Source organism: Schistocerca gregaria, chromosome 5 (assembly GCF_023897955.1).
Source record: "Schistocerca gregaria isolate iqSchGreg1 chromosome 5, iqSchGreg1.2, whole genome shotgun sequence".
Classification (NCBI taxonomy): Eukaryota; Metazoa; Arthropoda; class Insecta; order Orthoptera; family Acrididae; genus Schistocerca; species Schistocerca gregaria.
The window spans coordinates 11,369,793-11,391,931 of NC_064924.1; the positions used below are offsets into that span (position 1 = coordinate 11,369,793).

The window sequence follows — 22,139 nt, forward strand, 5'->3', positions numbered from 1 at the left end:
TTCCTTGCCATATTTGTTTCTTTTCTAATTCTCCTAGGAAGTCTAAGACGCATCTGTCCATTGTTCAGTGAGCAATCTCAGTTTTTAAATGGTTTGCACATTGAGTCCACATTTCAAGCAGTTGAAAATCCAAGATGGCATAACAATAATGGCAAATAGGATAGTTGTTACTCCACACATGGAAGCAGCATTGAGCAGCAGACAGGCACAGTTAAAAGTACACTTAAAAGTAGACATATCTGTCAGACAGATTCCTTCTTCAGATGTAGAAACACACACACACATCACTGTTAAGGCTCAACTATGGTAAGTTGCAATCTCATCGAACATGGATAGTGAGGTACAAAGAGGTACGTGGTGGGGAGGACGAGGAATAGCATAGTAGAATGAGTGAAGATGATGTAGCAATGACTGTGGAAGAGTACAGGAATGTGGTAGGGATATGATGTTGGGCTGTTTGCTGCAGTACTGTGAGGCCCTGAAGCAGTTGTTAAGGTTGAGCACACAGCATCAGACCACAAGCTAAACAACTGGGTTGTCCTTCTGTCTCTCGGTAACAGTTTGGTGGTGACCATTCATGTGGACAGGCAGACTGATAGTGGTTGTACTCACATACAATGCAGCACAGTCGTAAAACTAAGTTGGTAGGCCAAACGGCTGTTGTCACTGGCAATCCTGCCTTTGGTGGGGTAGCAGAAGCCTCTGATAGTACTGGAGTTGGGAGTAGTGGGTTTATGTATGGGATAGGTCTTGTATCCAAATCCATTTCAGGGATATGAACTAAGAGTTGTGAAAAGGGTTGTAGTAGGAACAGACCAACTTATTGCATAGGTTGGATGGTTGTTGGGATACCACTATGGCTGTGGGGGTGTAGACCTCATTTCAGGGCGCAATGACAGATGGTCGAACTCTGGTGAAAAACACGGTTCACTTGCTCCAGTCCTGTCTGGCACCGAGTCACAAAGGGAGCGCTCCTTTGCACACCGCCGGTCGGTATGTTGGAATGGTAGTTGACTGGACAGATGAGCCATGTGAAATCTGTTTCTGGACTTGGTGGAGAGGGTAACCTCAATCTGGGAAGGCCTCATAAAAACCCTCGCCATATTGGAGAAGTTTTACTCTTCATTGCTCATGCAGGTGAGATGGTTTGCATGTTTCAGTGAAATAGAGGCTACACTGGTGGCAGCGAAGCTGCTGGCAGGGCCTCCCATGCTGGCCAGGCCTTTGTAGAAGAATGAGACACAGAGTGTCTTACAACATCCCATCTTTCCTACATCCAGTCCTGATATTTCCTTTCCTTTTCTTTCCTCAAAGCCCTGAGAAGACAGTCTGCCTCGGGAGTGACAACCCAAAATATTGCCCGGTCCTCTAGGGTGGGGGCATTTGTAAAAAAACATTTTCTTTGCTTGAGACATCAGTCAAAAGCCTCTGAAAAATAGTGGGATTGGATCATCACATAGATGAAAATGATTACAGTAAAGGACTATGTAACAATGTTGAACGTGCAGGGTTTGGGTACAGAGAAGTATTCCAGGAACTAGGGAGGTTGAAGTTACATGTGTGTGTTCTTAGTGAAATGTATATCATGAGGAAGGGAAATCAAAATACAGCAGATTCATTCATTTTTACAATGGCAGAAAACACAGAGGAAAGGACCAAGAGAGGGATTTCAATAGCTGTCCCTAATAAGCAGAGAAGAGATATCAAATGCGGGGACAAATTGATGAGAGATTACCGTATTCACTCAAATCTACTTTTTTTTCTGGTTTTTGTAATCCAAAAAACCACCTGCGGCTTAGAATCGAGTGCAAAGTGAGAGGAAGTTCTGAAAAATGTTGGTAAGAGCCACCACAACTAACTTCTGCCATCGAATATATGTAGTGCTACAAAGACATGCTTTGCAGGCACAAAGATAAATACTGGTACCAAAACCTCTGCGTCAGTAAATAAATTGAAAGAAAAGGTAGAAGAATGTAAACATTACACCATGCATTCATTTGTGTTTGCTGCTATCTCATTTAAATCCTGTCTGCCTAATAAACTATGAAACTAGAGTGAGACAACAGCAAACTCGGAAGAATATACATATAATGTCAGGTTTATATTTGTATTATTCTTATGCTGAATAGTGAGTGATAGAGTCAGAAATGAAGCATGGCAACTGACTGATTTCTAAATCTAAGATGACTAATTTCTGGGCAGAATGTAATGTACTAAAGAGACGCTTTCAGAGATTCTCAAACGGAGAATAATTTTCGCTAAACTCTCGTTCAGAACATCTTCTATCATACACAGTTTATTATTTGGTTCTTCTTGATCATTACCAAAGAAAACAGCAGTGTAAGCAACAACAAATAGCAGTCTCTTGCCATTGTTTTGCATATGAGATAGGTTTTTTTTTTTTTAATTGTAGGCGGCGGTAGCACGCACAAAAGCAAGCCATGCTGCGAGCGACAACAGGTCGTAAACGCTCATTACCAGAATTCGACAAACAATGCATGACAATCGATTCAAACCAGATGAAGTACGTGAAAAAGGAATGGTAGCTGTATAAGTACTGATGGTGTGCCTGCCACATAGCAATGGCTACTTGGTAAAACTGTTAAGCTTATGACTCGAACCAAACTACTGTGGTTGTATCTTCATCCCTTTGACCTAAATTGTGTCTCTTGTTGCAATGGACCAACTTTGTTTCGATTTGGAGGTGTGGTCTAAAACTTTTATCTCCCCTTGAATTTCGATTCTCAAATTTCAGGTGCGGCTTATATTCGGTAATTTTTTTTTTCCTTGATTTCGAGTATAATTTTTTAGGTGCAGCTTAGATTCGAGTAAATACAGTTATGACCCTAGAATCTCAAAATATGGCCAGGAAGTTATCGTTGTTGGGGCTTATGCACTTATGAATGAAGCTGACAGTGAAGTCGAAGATGAGTTTTACAAAAAATTAACATGTGTGTTAGAGAGCATAAACACTACAAAGAAATAATTTTAATGGCAGATTTTATGGAAAAGTAGGGATGGCCGCTGATGGTGAGGCGATATGAAGATGACACAATAAATTACTGTGGGAAAAGTTAGTGGATATGTGTGAAACATTGCAGTTGAAGATTTTAAATAGTTTCTTTCCTCAGAAGCAGATCCAAAAGTTTATCCATCGAGAAATGTCAGGTCAATAATGAACTATATTATTCAAAATAAAATTTGCAACATATGAACAAATAACGCTGTCGTCTACAGGGGTGCAGAATGTAGCTCAAACAACTTTTTGCTACACACAAAGATGATAATAACATCCAAGGGCCAAAGACAAGTTAAAGAGGCAAAGGACAGGGGATACTATGAAATACAAATTTAGATAGCTTGAAACAGGAGTCTGTACAATTCCTTATAAATTACAGTTGTCAGGAATTAAAAAATGGATACACAAAGCAGCATTTGAAGTACTGGGGCAGCAAGAAAATGAAAGAAAATGACCCCCACAGTGGTGAGCTCAAAGCATGGGAGAAAAAATAAACCTAAAAAATATGTTCTATAATAATTGGTTCGACAGTAGAAAAAGGAAGAGAAGGAAACATAGTAGGTGAATATGGATTGAGGCTAAGAAATGAAAGAGGAAGCCGCCTGCTAGAATTTTGCATACAACATAACTTAATCATAGCTAACACTGTGTTCAAGTATCATGAAAGAAGATTGTATACATGGAAGAACCCTGGAGATACTAAAAGGTTTCAGATAGATTATATAATAGTAAGACAGAGATTTAGGAATGAGATTTTCAATTGTAAGACATTTCTAGGGGCAGATGTGGACTCTGACCACAATTATTTGTTATGAATTATAGATTAAAACTTAAGAAACTGCAAAAAGGTGGGAATTCAAGGAGATGGGACCTGGAGAAATTGACTAAACCTGAGGTTGTACAGAGTTTCAGGTAGAGCATAAGGCAACACCTGACAGGAATGGGGGAAAGAAATACAGTAGAAGAAGAATGGGTAGCTTTGAGGAATGAAATAGTGAAGGCAGCAGAGGATCCAGTAGGTAAAAAGATGAGGGCTAGTAGAAATCCTTGGGTAACAGAAAAAAAATATTGAATTTAATTGATGAAAGGAGAAAATACAAAAATGCAGTAATTGAAGCAGGCAAAAAGGAATACAAACGTCTCAAAAATAAGATTGACAGGAAGTGCAAAATCGTTAAGCAGGGATGGCTATAGGACAAATGTAAGGATGTAGAGGCTTATCTCACTAGGGGTAAGATAGATACTGCCTACAGGAAAATGAAAGAGACCTTTGGAGAAAAGAGAACTACTTGAATGAATATCAAGAGCTCAGATGGAAACCCAGTTCTAAGCAAAGAAGGGAAAGCAGAAAGGTGGAAGGAGTATATCGAGGGTCTACACAGGGGTGATGTTCTGGAGGACCATATTATGGAAATGGAAGAGGAGGTAGATGAAGATGAAATGGGAGACATGATACTGCGTGAAGAGTTTGACAGAGCACTGAAAGACCTAAGTCAAAACAAGGCCCCGGGAGTAGACAACATTCCATTGGGACTACTGACAGCCTTGGGAGAGCCAGGCCTAACAAAACTCTACCATGTGGTGAGCAAGATGTATGAGACAGGCGAAATACCCTCAGACTTCAAGAAGAATATAGTAATTCCAATCCCAAAGAAAGCAGGTGTTGAAAGATGTGAAAATTACTCAACTATCTGTTTAACAAGTCACAGCTGCAAAATACTAACGTAAATTCTTTACAAACGAATGGAAAAACTAGTAGAAGCTGACCTCGGGGAAGATTAGTTTGGATTCCGTAGAAATGTTGGAACACATGAGGCAATACTGATCCTATGACTTACCTTAGAAGAACGATTAAGGAAAGACAAACCTACGTTCCTAGCGTTTGTAGACTTAGAGAAAGCTTTTGACAATGTTGACTGGAATACTCCCTTTCAAATTCTGAAGGTGGCAAGGGTAAATTACATGGAGCGAAAGGCTATTTACAATTTGTACAGAAACTAGATGGCAGTTATAAGAGTCGAGGGACATGAAAGGGAAGCATTGGTTGGGAAGCAAGTGAGACAGGGTTGTAGCCTCTCCCCAATGCTATTCAATCTGTATGTTGAGCAAGCAGTGAAGGAAACAAAAGAAAAGTTCGGAGTAGGTATTATAATCCATGGAGAAGAAATAAAAACTTTGAGGTTCGCTGATGACGTTGTAATACTGTCAGAGACGGCAAAGGACTTGGAAGAGCAGCTGAATGGAATGGACAGTGTCTTGAAAGGAGGATATAAGATTAACATCAACAAAAGCAAAACGAGGATAATGGAATGTAGTCGAATTAAGTCGGGTGATGCTGAGGGAATTAGATCAGGAAATTAGACACTTAAAGTAGTAAAGGAGTTTTGCTATTTGGGGAGCAAAATAAGTGATGATGGTCGAAGTAGGGAGTATATAGAATGTAGACTGGCAATGGCAAGGAAAGTGTTTTAGAAGAAGAAAAATTTGTTAACATCGAGTATAGATTTAAGTGTCAGAGAGTCGTTTCTGAAAGTATTTGTATGGAGTGTAGCCATGTATGGAAGTGAAACGTGGATGATAAATAGTCTGGACAAGAAGAAATCTGTAAATGTAGGCTAGAATAATTTTTAATGTTTCATTTGACATGATTTGTATCCAATTGCAGAAATTAATTCATTGCTTTTATTGGACTCTTGGCCTGGACATAACAATACCTCTGTCTTTGGTAACTGTTATAACCTTTAATCACAATAATTGCGTGGATATTCACACTCTCTCTTAGAAACAATAGCTGATCACATGATTACAACTCAGTCTCTTGTATTGGACTGCCGTGCCGTGACATGCGGCCGGCGCCGTTCGTAGCTAGGTGGCGCTCCCGCGCTCAGCCGATTTGCGGAGCGCCTCTATCGCCGTTTGTGCGTACTGTCGTGGCGGCACTGTTAAATGTCGTGGCACTATCACAACAGTAACGACAACGAAAAAACTGTTGATATAATGCAGATTCCACCCGAAACAATCATGACTATCAATAAAGAATTTTTTCTGCCATGGAAAATATTTTCAGAGAATTTGTCAGACAGTATAATTACCAGTAGCTCCACATCATTTGCAATTTTTCAGGAGAACAGTATTCTTAAATTTCAGTTTGCATCAGCACATGTTTTAAATCTTTTAGTATTCTCGGTATGGAGCACACGAAGCAGAGCAATGGCCAGGACATATTCTTACTCCACTGCAATTCTTGTGAATAAAACTTATAATTACTATATCATGTCTGAAAGCATTTATTTTTCTTTTGTCAGGTGGATCTGCTGGAAGGAAAATACGTTTGTTCTAGACATTCAAATGACTTTTCGCTTTATTGTGACAACTATGGGGAATAAACAAGGAACTGCTTCATTGTTACTAAAGGATGCATTATTCAAAAATTATCATAAGAACTGTGCTACAAGAATTGTTATAAAATGATGTATGTGTAAGAAATATTTATTTTCCAGTAAATTAAAGTCATGATTGATGAAAGTCATCTGCAATATAACATCAAATAGTGCTGTGATTTATTTTCCTCTAATAGCTATCTTTTTAAGAATAATTTATGCAACAGTTCAGCTGTCAAAATGAATTGTATCTATCAAAACATTAATGACTGATGACAGTTTTTGTATAGTTTATATGCTTCAGTTCTACTTGTTACTCGAGATATTAGCAGTATGCACCAATACACTCTCAGGTCAAATCTGATTGAGTATTAGGCAGAAAGGACTGTACAAACCTCTGTCATCATTGGTTCTTTGTGTGACAAAAATGAGTAACTCCAACAATTAAAAAAAAAAAAAAATACTTGCAGTTTGTCTTAGCAGCTAAAATTTTGGCAGTGCATATATATATAAAAAAAAAATAGTTCCCACATGGGAAAAATATATTAAAAACAAAGATTCCAAGACTTATCAAGCGGGAAAGCGCTTTCCCGCTTGGTAAGTCTTGGAATCTTTGTTTTTAATATACTCCTGGAAATTGAAATAAGAACACCGTGAATTCACTGTCCCAGGAAGGGGAAACTTTATTGACACATTCCTGGGGTCAGATACATCACATGATCACACTGACAGAACCACAGGCACATAGACACAGGCAACAGAGCATGCACAATGTCGGCACTAGTACAGTGTATATCCACCTTTCGCAGCAATGCAGGCTGCTATTCTCCCATGGAGACGATCGTAGAGATGCTGGATGTAGTCCTGTGGAACGGCTTGCCATGCCATTTCCACCTGGCACCTTAGTTGGACCAGCGTTCGTGCTGGACGTGCAGACCGCGTGAGACGACGCTTCATCCAGTCCCAAACATGCTCAATGGGGGACAGATCCGGAGATCTTGCTGGCCAGGGTAGTTGACTTACACCTTCTAGAGCACGTTGAATGGCACGGGATACATGCGGACGTGCAATGTCCTGTTGGAAGAGCAAGTTCCCTTGCCGGTCTAGGAATGGTAGAACGATGGGTTCGATGACGGTTTGGATGTACCGTGCACTATTCAGTGTCCCCTCGACGATCACCAGAGGTGTACAGCCAGTGTATGAGATCGCTCCCCACACCATGATGCCGGGTGTTGGCCCTGTGTGCCTCGGTCGTATGCAGTCCTGATTGTGGCGCTCACCTGCACGGCGCCAAACACGCATACGACCATCATTGGCACCAAGGCAGAAACGACTCTCATCGCTGAAGACGACACGTCTCCATTCGTCCCTCCATTCACGCCTGTCGCGACACCACTGGAGGCGGGCTGCACGATGTTGGGGCGTGAGCGGAAGACGGCCTAATGGTGTGCGGGACCGTAGCCCAGCTTCATGGAGACGGTTGCGAATGGTCCTCGCCGATACCCCAGGAGCAACAGTGTCCCTAATTTGCTGGGAAGTGGCGGTGCGGTCCCCTACGGCACTGCGTAGGATCCTACGGTCTTGGCATGCATCTGTGCGTCACTGCGGTCCGGTCCCAGGTTGACGGGCACGTGCACTTTCCGCCGACCACTGGCGACAACGTCGATGTACTGTGGAGACCTCACGCCCCACGTGTTGAGCAATTCGGCGGTACGTCCACCCGGCCTCCCGCATGCCCACTATACGCCCTCGCTCAAAGTCCGTCAACTGCACATACGGTTCACGTCCACGCTGTCGCGGCATGCTACCAGTGTTAAAGACTGCGATGGAGCTCCGTATGCCACGGCAATCTGGCTGACACTGACGGCAGCGGTGCACAAATGCTGCGCAGCTAGCGCCATTCGACGGCCAACACCGCGGTTCCTGGTGTGTCCGCTGTGCTGTGCGTGTGATCATTGCTTGTACAGCCCTCTCGCACTGTCCGGAGCAAGTATGGTGGGTCTGACACACCGGTGTCAATGTGTTCTTTTTTCCATTTCCAGGAGTGTATATATATATATATATATATATATATATATATATATATATATATATTAAAAACAAAGATTCCAAGACTTACCAAGCGGGAAAGCGCCGGCAGACAGGCACATGAACAAAACACACAAACACACACACAGAATTACGAGCTTTCGCAACTGGCAGTTGCTTCGTCAGGAAAGAGGGAAGGAGAGGGAAAAATGAAAGGATGTGGGTTTTAAGGGAGAGGGTAAGGAGTCATTCCAATCCCGGGAGCGGAAAGACTTCCCTTGGGGAAAAAAAGGACAGGTGTACACTTGCACACACACACACATGTGTGTGTGTGTGTGTGTGCAAGTGTACACCTGTCCTTTTTTTCCCCAAGGGAAGTCTTTCCGCTCCCGGGATTGGAATGACTCCTTACCCTCTCCCTTAAAACCCACATCCTTTCATTTTTCCCTCTCCTTCCCTCTTTCCTGACGAAGCAACTGCCAGTTGCGAAAGCTCGTAATTCTGTGTGTGTGTTTGTGTGTTTTGTTCATGTGCCTGTCTGCCGGCGCTTTCCCGCTTGGTAAGTCTTGGAATCTTTGTTTTTAATATATTTTTCCCATGTGGAAGTCTCTTTCTGTTTTTATATATATATATATATATATATATATATATATATATATATATATATATATATATATAAAGGCCTTTAAATATGTCTGCTTGTGTCTGTGTATGTGCGGATGGATATGTGTGTGTGTGTGTGTGTGTGTGTGTGTGTGTGTGTGTGTGTGCGAGTGTACACCTGTCCTTTTTTTCCCCTAAGGGAAGTCTTTCCGCTCCCGGGATTGGAATGACTCCTTACCCTCTCCCTTAAAACCCACATCCTTTCGTCTTTCCCTCTCCTTCCTGAAGAAGCAACCATCGGTTGCGAAAGCTAGTAATTCTGTGTGTGTGTTTGTGTGTTTTGTTCATGTGCCTGTCTGCCGGCGCTTTCCCGCTTGGTAAGTCTTGGAATCTTTGTTTTTAATATATTTTTCCCATGTGGAAGTTTCTTTCTATTATATATATATATATATATATATATATATATATATATATATATATATATATTGCATTCTCCGTGCATAAAAAATTTCAGGATGGGTTTCGACGTGTCAGGTTGGACCATTCCCTCGTCAGTTAGTATGCAACATGAGTTAGTCTTATTGAAACAGATCATCTGAGGGCCAGAAATAAAATTGATGAAGTACAAATTTGTGTTGATGAGCTAGATTGATCCAACATATTTGAGATAATATGCATGTCCAAACATCACTGATCACTGGTATATAGATATGTCATATGTTTCAGGATCTAAAATAGCTTCTTACTTCTGTAGAGTAGACATCTATAAAGGAGTAGTTGCCAAATTTATTAGTTACTGCCTTAAATTCAAGAACATTGACATGCAGGTCAAACCCATTATGCAACCTAGTGCCAAGCTTATCCAGGTTGTTGCAGTTGGGAGATGAAGACACACAAATCGTGACCTGCATCCAAACAGGAGGGAAGAAGACAAGCTAGCTGAGCACCTTGCAAAAAGTGAGAGCTTTGAGCCTCAAGCACACAAAGCAAAATTTGATTACTGGAGTCAGAGCAGCACATTTTTTATGTTACAGTCAGGCAATCTTGAAATTAATTAGAACAGAACAGGATCATAATATACGTAAAAGTTTCCAGACTAGTAAAATTTGTTTGTTCATCAGAATGATAGAGGGATTTAAAACAGGGTAGGTGAGCTTATTGTATGTGTAGAAGAAAATTCTGAAGTGATAGATGTTCTTTGTCTTTATGAGCCTCCATGTAACCACAGGTAACGGAGTTAAATATAAGGGATAAAAGACCAGCATCATTTTCATGTACAGTGAATATGGCAAAAGAAAGGAGTTGAAACATTTGTAAAAGTTGGATGCAGAGTCAAAAATATTGAAACATTTGCAACAATCAAACATAGGAGTATGTGCTTGCGAGTTGTTACTGCACAATACTTCAGTTGTAATTTAATAGGTAAAGGGATCACAAATTTAGCATTGGAGGGCAGTGTGGAGGGTAAAAATCGTAGAGGGAGACCAAGAGATGATACACTAAGCAGATTCAGAAGGATGTAGGTTGCAGGGAGATGGAGAAGCTTGCACAAGATAGAGTAGCATGGAGAGCTGCATCAAACCAGTCTCAGGACTGAAGACAACAACAACATCATTTTTTCAAACTGACCCAAGTACTTCTTCGCTGCATCACCGTCAGAAGAAAGCTCCTCTCGAGTGATTGGTAGCTGACAGATTCCATGACATTTTTTGAATCTGTCCAACCAACCCGTACTCGCACTAAAAGACTCATCACCATTCATTAACTTGTTCAGGTAAACAGCCTTTTCCTGAATCAGTGCTCCACTGAAAGGAGTTCCTCTTTCTCTTTCCTGCATAAACCAAAGGAAAAGAGCTTCATCTACTTTATCGTACTGGGACTGTTTCAAAGTCTGCCGAATTTTGAGTGTTTTTTGCACAGGATAGAGTAGCATGGAGAGCTGCATCAAACCAGTCTCAGGACTGAAGACCACAACAACAACAACAATGCTGTGGCTTCTTAACCATCTGACTATAAATAATGTACTGTCCAACACACAGTTTGGATTTTTGAAGGATTCCAGTACTGAAAAGGCTATTTTCACATGCAGTGAATGTAGGTAGTTCATTAGATTATAAATTACAATTGCAGGTCTTTTCTGTGATTTGTCAAAGGCATTTGGCTGCATGAACCACAACATCCTATAGTGTCACTGATGATACTGCAAAGTGGTTCAAATCATATTACGCAAACAGAAAACAGAGGGTGTCAGTATGAGAGACCAGTCATCAGATTGGGAAGTAGTTACCTATGGTGTCCCACAAGGGTCTGTTTTAAGGAGTATTAGTAAATGGTTTATAGCCAACCCACTGTCATTAAACTTTGGAAAGACTTACTACATGCTGGCCTGTTCTTGAGTACTGCTCGAGTTTTTGAGGTCCTTACCAGGTCAGATTGAAGGAAGACATTGAAGCAATGCAGAGGCAGGCTGCTAGGTTCGAACAACACATAAGTGTTACGGAGTTGCTTCGAGAACTCAAATGGGAATCCCTGGAGGGAAGGTGACATTCGTTTCAAGAAATACTATTGAGAAAACTTAGAGAACTGGAATTTGTAGGCGATTGCCAAAAAATTCTACCACCAATAACATACATTGTGTGTAAGGACCAAAAAAATAAGAGAAATTAGGGCTCATACAGAGAAATTTAGACAGGTGTTTTTCCCTTGTTCTTTTTGCAAGTGGAACAGGAAAGGAAATGGTTGTAGTGGTACAGAGTACCCTCTGCCACTTTCTGTACGGTGACTTGTGGAGTATAGATGTAGATGTAGATGGAGTTCAGAACATGAAGGTGTATAAAGTATGAAGATGTTTGGACGGAAAAGGTAATAAAACTTAATAATTAATTCAGTTGGAACAAGCATACCACAGATCACCTAAACAAATCCTGATTTGCCATGCGTATTTCATCAGAAATAAGTGATGTAAAAATTTAAAAAAAGCTGATACTCTTTGCATACTTTCATTTCATGATGTCCTAGTGTCATACTTTGTGGTAACTCTTCAAGTCAGACAAAAGCCTGTTCCAGATACTGCTTCTCAGTATATTTAATGTTTAATGAGATGCATTGTAAATAATATATTCTTTTTTCTGACTGACAGATCCATTCACAAAATCAGTGCAAGGAATAAGAACAATGTACTAGTCTGGAAAGAGATTCATTATTCAGGAATACTCGTTATCAATAACATACCAGCACATGTAAAAAGTTCAACTACAAATAAAATTTAGCGTAAGAGAAGACTGAAGGAATTCCTTCTGGCCAACTTCTTCTATTCCTTCCACAAGTTTCTAAACACAGATGATCTACTACTACTACTACTACTACTACAACAACATTTTATTAATACCACGTAATGTTAAAAAAAATCTGACATGTTCCACACCCACAAGGATCTTCTCAAAATCCATACACGGAACAGAGGGTTCATCTAATGTAATCTAATCATGACTATGTGCAAGGCTACTCTGATTATAGTTACTGCTGGGTTGCTTTCGACAGTGACAGGAAACAAACCATTAGTGGCAAAAATTTCTCTGACTTTTACAACTTCTACTGACAGAAAACTAGAAACCTAGGGCTCACAAAAGTTGACCCACGCGTAGTATTTGTAAACACTATTTGATGGTCTTCTCTTTCCCTCTACCCCCTCCCCCTCCATCACCCACTCTCCCCCTCCCCTTCTCCCTCTCCCTCCCCCTCCTCCCTCTCTCTCTCTGCCTCTACCTCCCCCTCTCCCTCCCTGCTTTGCTTCTGTCCCTCCATCCTTCCATCTCCCTCTCTCTGTTTCATGCAATGTAAATGACAGGAAGTTTATTACTATGCTAATGTATAAGCAGATGCAAGTTGACCCTGTGAAATTGAGAATATTTAAATGGCTCAAAAATACTGTAAATGATGAGAAAACTTGAATTCTGGGAATAAAATACCTGGGTTGCACTTTAATTTGAAGGACTGCAATGAAATGCTAATAAAAATGCAATAATTTGATTTCTTATTTGTTTTTAGTTTAATTTTGAAAATTGTTATTTAATTCTTCTTTTCCCTCACTAGTTTTTTAATTTATTTCTGTGGTTTGTACGTTATGCAGTTGCTTTTACTGCATCGTCATTATAAGCAGGTGTTCAGCACTATATTAATTACATATCATACTGTTTTATGTTTCCCTGCAAGTGCTTTTGTAAATGACTGATGGTGATACTGTTGGTTGTACTTAACTTATGATAAGACATTACAAACATTATATTCATTAGTTTTTATCTGACTTGTTTCAGAATATGCTTTCCAGTGTGGAATTCGCAGCAATTCAGGATCCTGAAGTGCAATATACTGGCTGTGAAGTGGCTTTGGAAAATAGTACTGTTTGTCAAAATATTGTTATTGACTACACCAGTGATAGTATACAGTCAAATACTCAGGATAATGTGAATGAAAGAGAAGATTCAAGAAAGACACAACCTGAAAATGTTGCAGTAAACAAGACGACACATTTTAGTTCTTTATTGAATCCTAGACTACCATCCAAAAATTGTGGAGCTGAAGGAACAAGCCAGGATCTCCACGCGAAGATGCAACCCCAGCAAAACTCAAAATCTATGGTAAATATAGTATTCTTCTTGTGCTTTATCATCCACATACTTTGTTTGACTGATTTTTTAAACTGTAGTATGAATAGATGAATCTGTGGGTGTGACACCTCATTTTACAGAGTTCTCGTGTTACATAACTGCAAGAGTAGTAGAATGAAAACAAGCAAACAATTGAATGTGGCTTCATTCTTTTTAAGTCATATACACTAAAGTGCGAAAGAAACTGATATAGGCATGCTTATTGAAATACAGAGATATGTAAACAGGGAGAATACGGCACAGCGATCAGCAACGCATATATAAGACAAAAAGTGTCTGGTACAGTTGTCAAATTGGTTACTGCTGCTACAGTGGCAGGTTATCAAGATTTAAGTGAATATCAGGAACATGGTAAAACATCAAAACTCTGACATTGCTGTGGCCAGAGAAAGATCCTGCAAGATTGGGACGAATGACGACTAAAGAGAATTTTTCAACGTGATAGAAGTGCAACCCTTCCACATCAGATTGCTGCAGATTTCAATGCTGGGCCATCGACAAGTGTTACGAGTACGAACCATTCAATGAAACATCATCAATTTACACCTTGCCTGGGCCCGTCAACACCAACATTGGACTGTTGATGACTGAAAACATGTTGCCGGGTTGGACGAATCTCATTTCAAATTGTATCGAGTGGATAGATGTGTACAGGTATGGAGTCACCCTCATGAATCCATGCACCCTGCATGTCAGCAGAGGACTGTTCAAGCTGGTGGAGGCTCTGTAATGTTACGGGACATGTGCAGTTGGAGTGATATGGGACCTGTGATACATCTAGATATGACTCTTGTCAGGTGACATCTATTTAAGCATCCTGTCTGATAACCTGCATCCATTCATGTCTATTGTGCATTCCGACAGATTTGGGCAATTCCAGCAGGTCAGTGCAACTCCCCACATGTCCAGAATTGCTACAGAGTGGCTCCAGGAACACTCTTCTTAGTTTAAATGCTTCCATTGGCCACCAGACTCCCCAGACAACGTTATTGAACATACCTGAGATGCCTTGCAACGTGCTATTCAGAAGAGATCTCGACCCCCTCTAGTGTTGCGGATTTAATGACAGTTCTGCAGGATTCATGGTGTCAGTTCCCTGCAACACTACTTCAGACATTAGCTGAGTCATGTTGTGGCACGACTGCGTGCTCGTGGGGGCCCCACATGATATTAGACAGGTGTACCAGTTTCTTTGGCTCTTCAGTGTATAATAAAATGGAAATTATTATGTGGAGGTGCACCTAACATTTAAAAATTTATTTCTTAAGAAGAGGTGCACACCTTATAACAACCTTCATTCCAAGCCTGTAGAAACAAGAACGATAAATATTGTGGGTTAACGATAAGGTTTGTTTCTACTTCAGTGTTGTTCTTCCTTTCCTGTTTCACTGACAAGTTTAAAGAAATATGGTAATCTATAAAAACCTTACCTTCCTGCTTTCCTTTTAATTTTTCTTCTGTCCAATTAATTGTAATTTACCTTATTTGGGTTCTATGTGAGGCCAATATCGTTGGATTATCTTTTCAATCAAAGGGCATAACTTTCAAGACCTGCATTAATTTCTCCTAGTCAATGTCATCAAATGATTAACTTCTTTTTAAAAGACATGTAAATACTTTTGGATTAAAGCAGAAGCATCGAGTCATTGATAGGTACACGAAAAACAGAAAGAAAAGTTGCCATTCTTCAAAGTAATCTGTTTTTGAGCTAGGTTAGAAGAAACTGCACGGAGGCCTCATCCGAGATGTGGAGGCAGCATTGCCTGCAGCTATCGAGCGTGCAGGGTACATTCGGAGTTTTTTGCGGCGGCATGACTGCACTAAAACCTTCTCGATTGGTGCAGCTAGCCATCGAAAGGTTGATGATTTTATTGGAATCGATGTGGCTTGAAAACCAAGAAGATTTTACCCCTTTCAGGGTGCAGTCATCTGCAAATTGTGGCTGATTTCTGCACTAACGACCCCTGTCGCATGGGTTCTTAGAGCATCCTCAGCTCTTACAAGCTGCTGACCTCACCTGAGGGGTGCAAGCAGAGCTCGCTATTTGCAGCATTGTTCCCAGAGTTCATCAGGGTCCTTTGGTTTGGAGGCGAGTGGAGGGTCTCAAACAGAGTGTTAGTCAACTCTGTGGTAGTCTTGGCTGCAGATTTCTAGACCTGCATTATTGTGTGGGGATTTGTAGGACTCTCCTTGATAGGTCAAGAGTGCACAGTACAAAGGAAGCAGCTACTTGTGTGGTAGAGAACTTGCAGAGTGCACATGAGGATTTTTAGGGTAGACAGTAGTTTGAGGTTCTCTGATGAACACAGTTGATAAGCAGCAAGGGAAGTCAGACTGCATTCAGTGTAAAGACACTTTAACTGTCAAACTTTTATCAGTAAAGTATTCATAATAAAGTTACTGAATTCACTGCCCTTCAGGAAAGTTCCCACATTCAAATTATTCCCGAGACTGAGAGCTGGGTGAAACCTAATGTGGAAAACTCCGAGATATTTAGTGAGTCATGGAATATATATCGGAAAGACAGATTAGAAGCCATAAGAGGCGGAGTGCTGATTGCTGTTGACAAAAATATTGTCTCTATTGAGGGCAAAGTTGTGTGTGACAGTGAAGTTACCTGACAAAATCAAGCAGTGGAAAATCCAGAATTGAATGTAACAATTTAATGAAAAGAATAGTTGCTACTCACCATATGGCAGAGATGCTGACTTGCAGAAATGTTGTGAAGCTATCTGGTCGCATATAAGTGTAGGTGAAATCAAGTTAATTGTTGAATGTTTTTATTGGGTGCCTGATTCCGCTGTGACAGTTCTAGTCATTCAAAAATAGTCTATAGTCAGTAGTGCGTAGATCATCCATTACTAGTTGGAGATGACTTTAATCTGCGAAGTAGAGATAAGGATGCCTGTGGATTCATTGATGAGGAGTAGAGACAGACAGTCATGCAAAGTACTTTTGAACATGTTTGCTAAAAACTGTCTTGAGGGGCTAGCTCAGCAGCCCACTGCAATGGAAATATCTTAGACATTGTAGCTACGAATAGGCTGGACATTATCGACATTGTCAGTATGGAAACGGGCATTAGCGATTGTGATGTCATTGTAGCAACTATGGTTACAAAGTTAATAAATCAGCCAAGAGGGCTAGGAGAGTGGATGTGCTGTATAAAACAAATAGTAGTAGAATTATGGGCAGATTTTAAGCAGATTGTAAGTTGTGGTCTGGAGAGTTATGTGCTTAGAAAGTGGATAAGGGATGGAAAAGATCCATCATGGTTTGATAATGACACATGTGAGATGATGAGGAAGCAGAGGATGTTGCACTCATGGTTCAAAAGAGAATGAACAAATAATGACAAGTAAAGAATATTAGAGATTCGTGCATCAGTGAGAAGGTCTACACACGAAGCAATATAACAACTACCACTATCATACCTTAGCAAAATATGGGGCAGAGAATCTGAGAAAAATCTGGTCATATGTAAAAGTGTAAGCTAGTATAAGGCCTCCATTCAGTCCCTTGTTGACCATCTGTTGTGGCTGTTGTAGGTAGCAAACCAAAAGCTGAAGTTTTAAATGTCACATTCAAGGAATCATTCAGAAAGGAGAATTATACAAACATTCCATCATTTGACCACCGGACTGACTCCCGTATGGATGAACATACTAATAAGCATTCCAGGCGTAAACAGCTGAAAGATTTGAAAGCAAATAAATCAAGAGATCCAGTGGAATCCCACTTTGGTTTTACAAAGAGTACTCTACAGCATTGGCCCCTTACCTATCCTGCATTTATTGTGAATCTCTAACCCAGCACAAAGTTCCAGGCGACTGTAGAAAACCACAGGTGACTCCCATGTATAAGGAGGGTAAAAGAACGGACACACAAAATTACAGAACAAACTGCCTTACTTTAAAGTGCTGCAGGATCCTTCAACATTTTCTCATTTCATTTATAATAAACTTTCTTGAGACTGAGAAGCTGATGTCCATGAATCAACATGGTTTTAGAAAGCATTGCTCATGCGAAACTCACCTTGCCCTTTTTGCACGTGATATACTATGAACTATGGATGAAGAGCAACAGGCTTGTTCCATATTTATAGTTTTCTGGAAAACATTTAACACAGTGCTCCATTGCAGACTGTTGATGAAGATATGAGCATATGGAATATGTTCACAGATATGTGAGGGGTTTGAAGATTTCTTAAATTATAGAACCCCATAGGTTGTCCTTTATGGTGAGTGTTCATGAAGACAAGGTTATCGTCAGGACTGCCCCATGGAAGTGTGATAGGACCGCTGTAGCTCTCTATTCATAAATGATTTTGTGGACAGGGTGGGCAGCAATCTGCAGTTGTTTGCTGATGAGCTGTAGTATAAAGTAAGATGTCGAAGTTGCGTGACTGTAGGAAGATACAAGACGACTTACACAAATTTTCTGGTTGGGAGTAGCTGTAAATGTGGAAAAACGTTAGTTAATGCAGATTGGTAGGAAGAACAAACTTGTAATGTTCGGATACAGTAATATTAGTGTCCTGCTTGACTCAGTGAAGTCATTTAAATACCTGGGCTGATGTTGCAAAACGATATGCAATGGAACACACAACATAAGAACTGTGCAGGAGAAGGTGAACGGTCGACCCCGGCTTATTGGGAGAATTTTAAGAAAGTGTGCTTCGCATGTAAAGGAGACTGCACATAGGGCACAGGTGCAACCTGTTCTTGAGTACTACTTGAGTGTTTGGGATCAATATCGGGTTGGATTGAGGGAGGACATCGAGACAGTTCAGACATAGGCTGCTAGATTTGTTACCGGTAGGTTTGAACAACATCTATGTGTTACAGAGATGCTTCAGGAACTCAAATGGGACTCCTTGTAGGTAATGCGACATTCTTTTTGAGGAACTTATTGGAAAAAAATCACAGAACCGGCATTTGAAGCTGACTGCTGAATGTTGATGGTTTTGAGAAAGCAACCAGCCACAAATTTATTTTAAGTTCCTTTATTCAAAGAGTACCGTTACTGGTTTCGAATCATTACAATTCATCGACAGATGGCTTTCATACTTTCATCGCCACATGTGTTGTGTTTTTTACTGATTAGTTATCCTAAAATATAAATAATACATAATTCTAAGCATGTCAAAAAGATGATTGAGTTACAGATTTGCATTGGGATGTGACTCACATGAAATGTTGGCTTGGAGTACTTGTTTTCATAGTTTTTGTCCAGCAGACAACGTTTGTAGTTTTCACCACATTCACATCATTGCACACATAAACTTGCATAATTGAGTGCTTCATATTTGTCACTGAATGCATTTCTACCACATTTGTATCATTGCACACGTAAATTTGTATCACTGAGCACTTCAGCTTAGTCACAGAACAGACTTCTAATATGCCCCACATGTTTTGATAGATACATAGTGTTTAAGCATATGAGTGTCAGAGATGCTATTATATATCGTAATATTACAAAGATGCTACTTCACTTATGCAACTGAAACTTCTTTTGCACCAGTACAGAGAGATATTGATTTTGTGAATATTAGAGTGAATACTGCTACACTAATTATAAAGATGTTCCATAAGATTCCAAGACTTACCAAGCGGGAAAGCGCCGGTAGATAGGCACAATAAATAAAACACAAAAACACACACACAGAATTACTAGCTTTCGCAACCGACGGTTGCTTCTTCAGGAAAGAGGGAAGGAGAGGGAAAGACGAAAGGATGTGGGTTTTAAGGGAGAGGGTAAGGAGTCATTCCAATCCCGGGAACGAAAATACTTCCCTTAGGGGGAAAAAAGGACAGGTGTACACTCTCACACACACACATATCCATCCGCACATACACAGACACAAGCAGATATTTGCCTTTGCCTCAACCTCCGCTAATTTCAAGTTGCCGCCGCTCATACCTCACCTGTCTTTCAACAACTTCTTTGCCTCTGTACTTCCGCCTCGACTGACATCTCTGCCCTTACTCTTTGCCCTTAAACACACACACACACACACACACACACACAGACACACACACACACACACACACACACACACACACACACACACACACACACACACACACACACAGGGTGGCCCATTGATAGTGACTGGGCCAAATATCTCACAAAATAAGCATCAAACAAAAAAACTGCCAAGAACAGAACTTGTCTAGCTTGAAAGGGGAAACCAGATGGCACTATGGTTGGCCCGCTAAATGACGCTGCCATAGCTCAAACAGATCTCAACTGTGGTGTTTTTTTTTTTTTTTAAATAGGAACCCCCATTTTTTATTATATATTCGTGTAGTACGTAAAGAAATATGAATGTTTTAGCCGGACCACTTTTTTTGCTTTGTGATAGATGGTGCTGTAATAGTCACAAACATATAAGTGCGTGGTATCACAAAACATTCCACTAGTGCAGGCAGTATTTGCGTCGTGATACATTACCTGTGTTAAAATGGACCGTTTACCAATTGCAGAAAAGGTCGATATTGTGTTGATTTATGGCTATTGTGATCAAAATGCCCAACAGGTGTGTTCTATGTATGCTGCTCGGTATTCTGGACGACATCGCCGGATAATTATGTTATTTAAGGAAACAGGAAGTGTTCAGCCACATATGAAACGTCAACCAAGACCTGCAACAAATGATGATGCCCGAGTAGGTGTTTTAGCTGCTGTCACAGCTAATCCGCACATCAGTGACAGACAAATTGCGCGAGAATCGGGAATCTCAGAAACGTCTGTGATGAGAATGCTACATCAACATTGTTTGCACCCTTACCACATTTCCATGCACCAGGAATTGCATGGCGATGACTTTGAACATCGTGTACAGTTCTGCCGCTGGGCACAAGAGAAATTATGGGAAGATGACAGATTTTTTGGACGCGTTCTATTTCCCGATGAAGCGTCATTCACCAACATCGGTAACGTAAACTGGCACAATATGCACTATTGGGCAACAGAAAATCCACAACGGCTGCGACAAATGGAACATCAGCGACCTTGGCGTGTTAATGTATGGTGCGGCATTATGGAGGGAAGGATAATTGGCCCCCATTTAATCGATTGCAATCTAAACGGTACAATGTATGCTGATTTCCTATGTAATCTTCTACTGACGGTTACTACAAGATGTTTCACTGCATGACAGAATGACAATTTACTTCAACATGATGGATGACCGGCACATAGCTCGCGTGCGGTTGTAGCGATATTGAAAAGCGTATTTCATGACAGGTGGAGTGGTCGTCAAAGCACTATACCATGCTGTGCTATATCAGTGCAAGATGTGTCATGTACACTAAATATCTCGGTGATGGTGACAGCAAAGCCTTCGCAAAAATCTGTGAGGAGAAGCCGTATGCCCCTGACATTCAGATTACGAAACTTGTATGCATAGGACATGTTCAGAAAAGATTTGGATCAAGGCTGAGAAAGCTTCTAAAGGAAGAGGCAGGAAATAAATTAGAAGATGGAAAAATAAAACTTAGAGGAAAGGAACATCTTACAAACTGTGAAATAAACAAGCTGCAAGTGTACTATGGGTTATTCATAAGAAGGAACTCTAACGATTTGGAAAATATGAGAAGAACTGTATGGGCAATATTATTCCATAAAGTATCAAGTGATGAAGACCCTCAACACAGCCTTTGCCCAAATGGTCCTGAGACCAGATGCAAATAAAATCGGGCATTGTGTTCTAGTGAACATTATAAACACAAACACTCTATAGCTCTAGCAGTTATTAGTGCTATAAAACCTATATTAAGGGACTTGGCTAGTACTGATCTAGTCAAGAAGTGCTTACATGGAAAAACTCAAATTTTGAAAGAAAGTTTGAACTCTGTAATTTGGAATTGCCTTCCAAAAACAGTTTTTGTACACTATGAAACATTAAAATTTGGTGTATTATATGCTGTTTTGTGTTTTAATAAAGGAACATCAGGCTCTGCCAAAGGTATACTATGCCTTCCACAGTGCTGGCAATGGGTTCTACACAATGCTGGTGACTACTTTAAAGGACAGTAACAGGTGCAAACATGTAACTCTTTTGTATTGGTTGTGAATAAATAGTTGCCACTGTTTAAGTTCCAAACCTAGTATTTATCAACTGAGCCTACTGAAAACGGATGTCAGATTCCGTCCTGCAACACGGTGATGATGTGGCGTGTCGCATCATATCTACAAAAACAGAAAGAGAACAGAATGCTGAAAATTTTTATTTTGCGTCTTTATTAGTTTTTGGAATACATTTTGTGGTGACAGATTGCCCTCTTGTGTAGTCCGAGGTCTAGGTTAGACTGAAAGTTGACAGATTGACTGTAGGTTGTTGAAGCAGTATCAGATGCACCAGTTAATACCTCTATAATACTATGATACACCATGCTCCTATATGATCCTGCATGAGCACAACGTCATATTATA

The 22,139-nt window shown here is 40.4% G+C and overlaps 1 protein-coding gene across 1 annotated transcript in view; it reads left to right on the forward strand.

Moving 5' to 3' along the window:
• The window catches only part of LOC126272638 (zinc finger protein 761-like), a 355,681-nt gene that overhangs the window by 188,213 nt on the left and 145,329 nt on the right, over positions 1-22,139 (forward strand). The window contains exon 8 of the mRNA XM_049975612.1: positions 13,344-13,667. Within this exon, the coding sequence (XP_049831569.1) occupies positions 13,344-13,667 (324 nt within the window). The remainder of the gene's footprint in view (positions 1-13,343; positions 13,668-22,139) is intronic.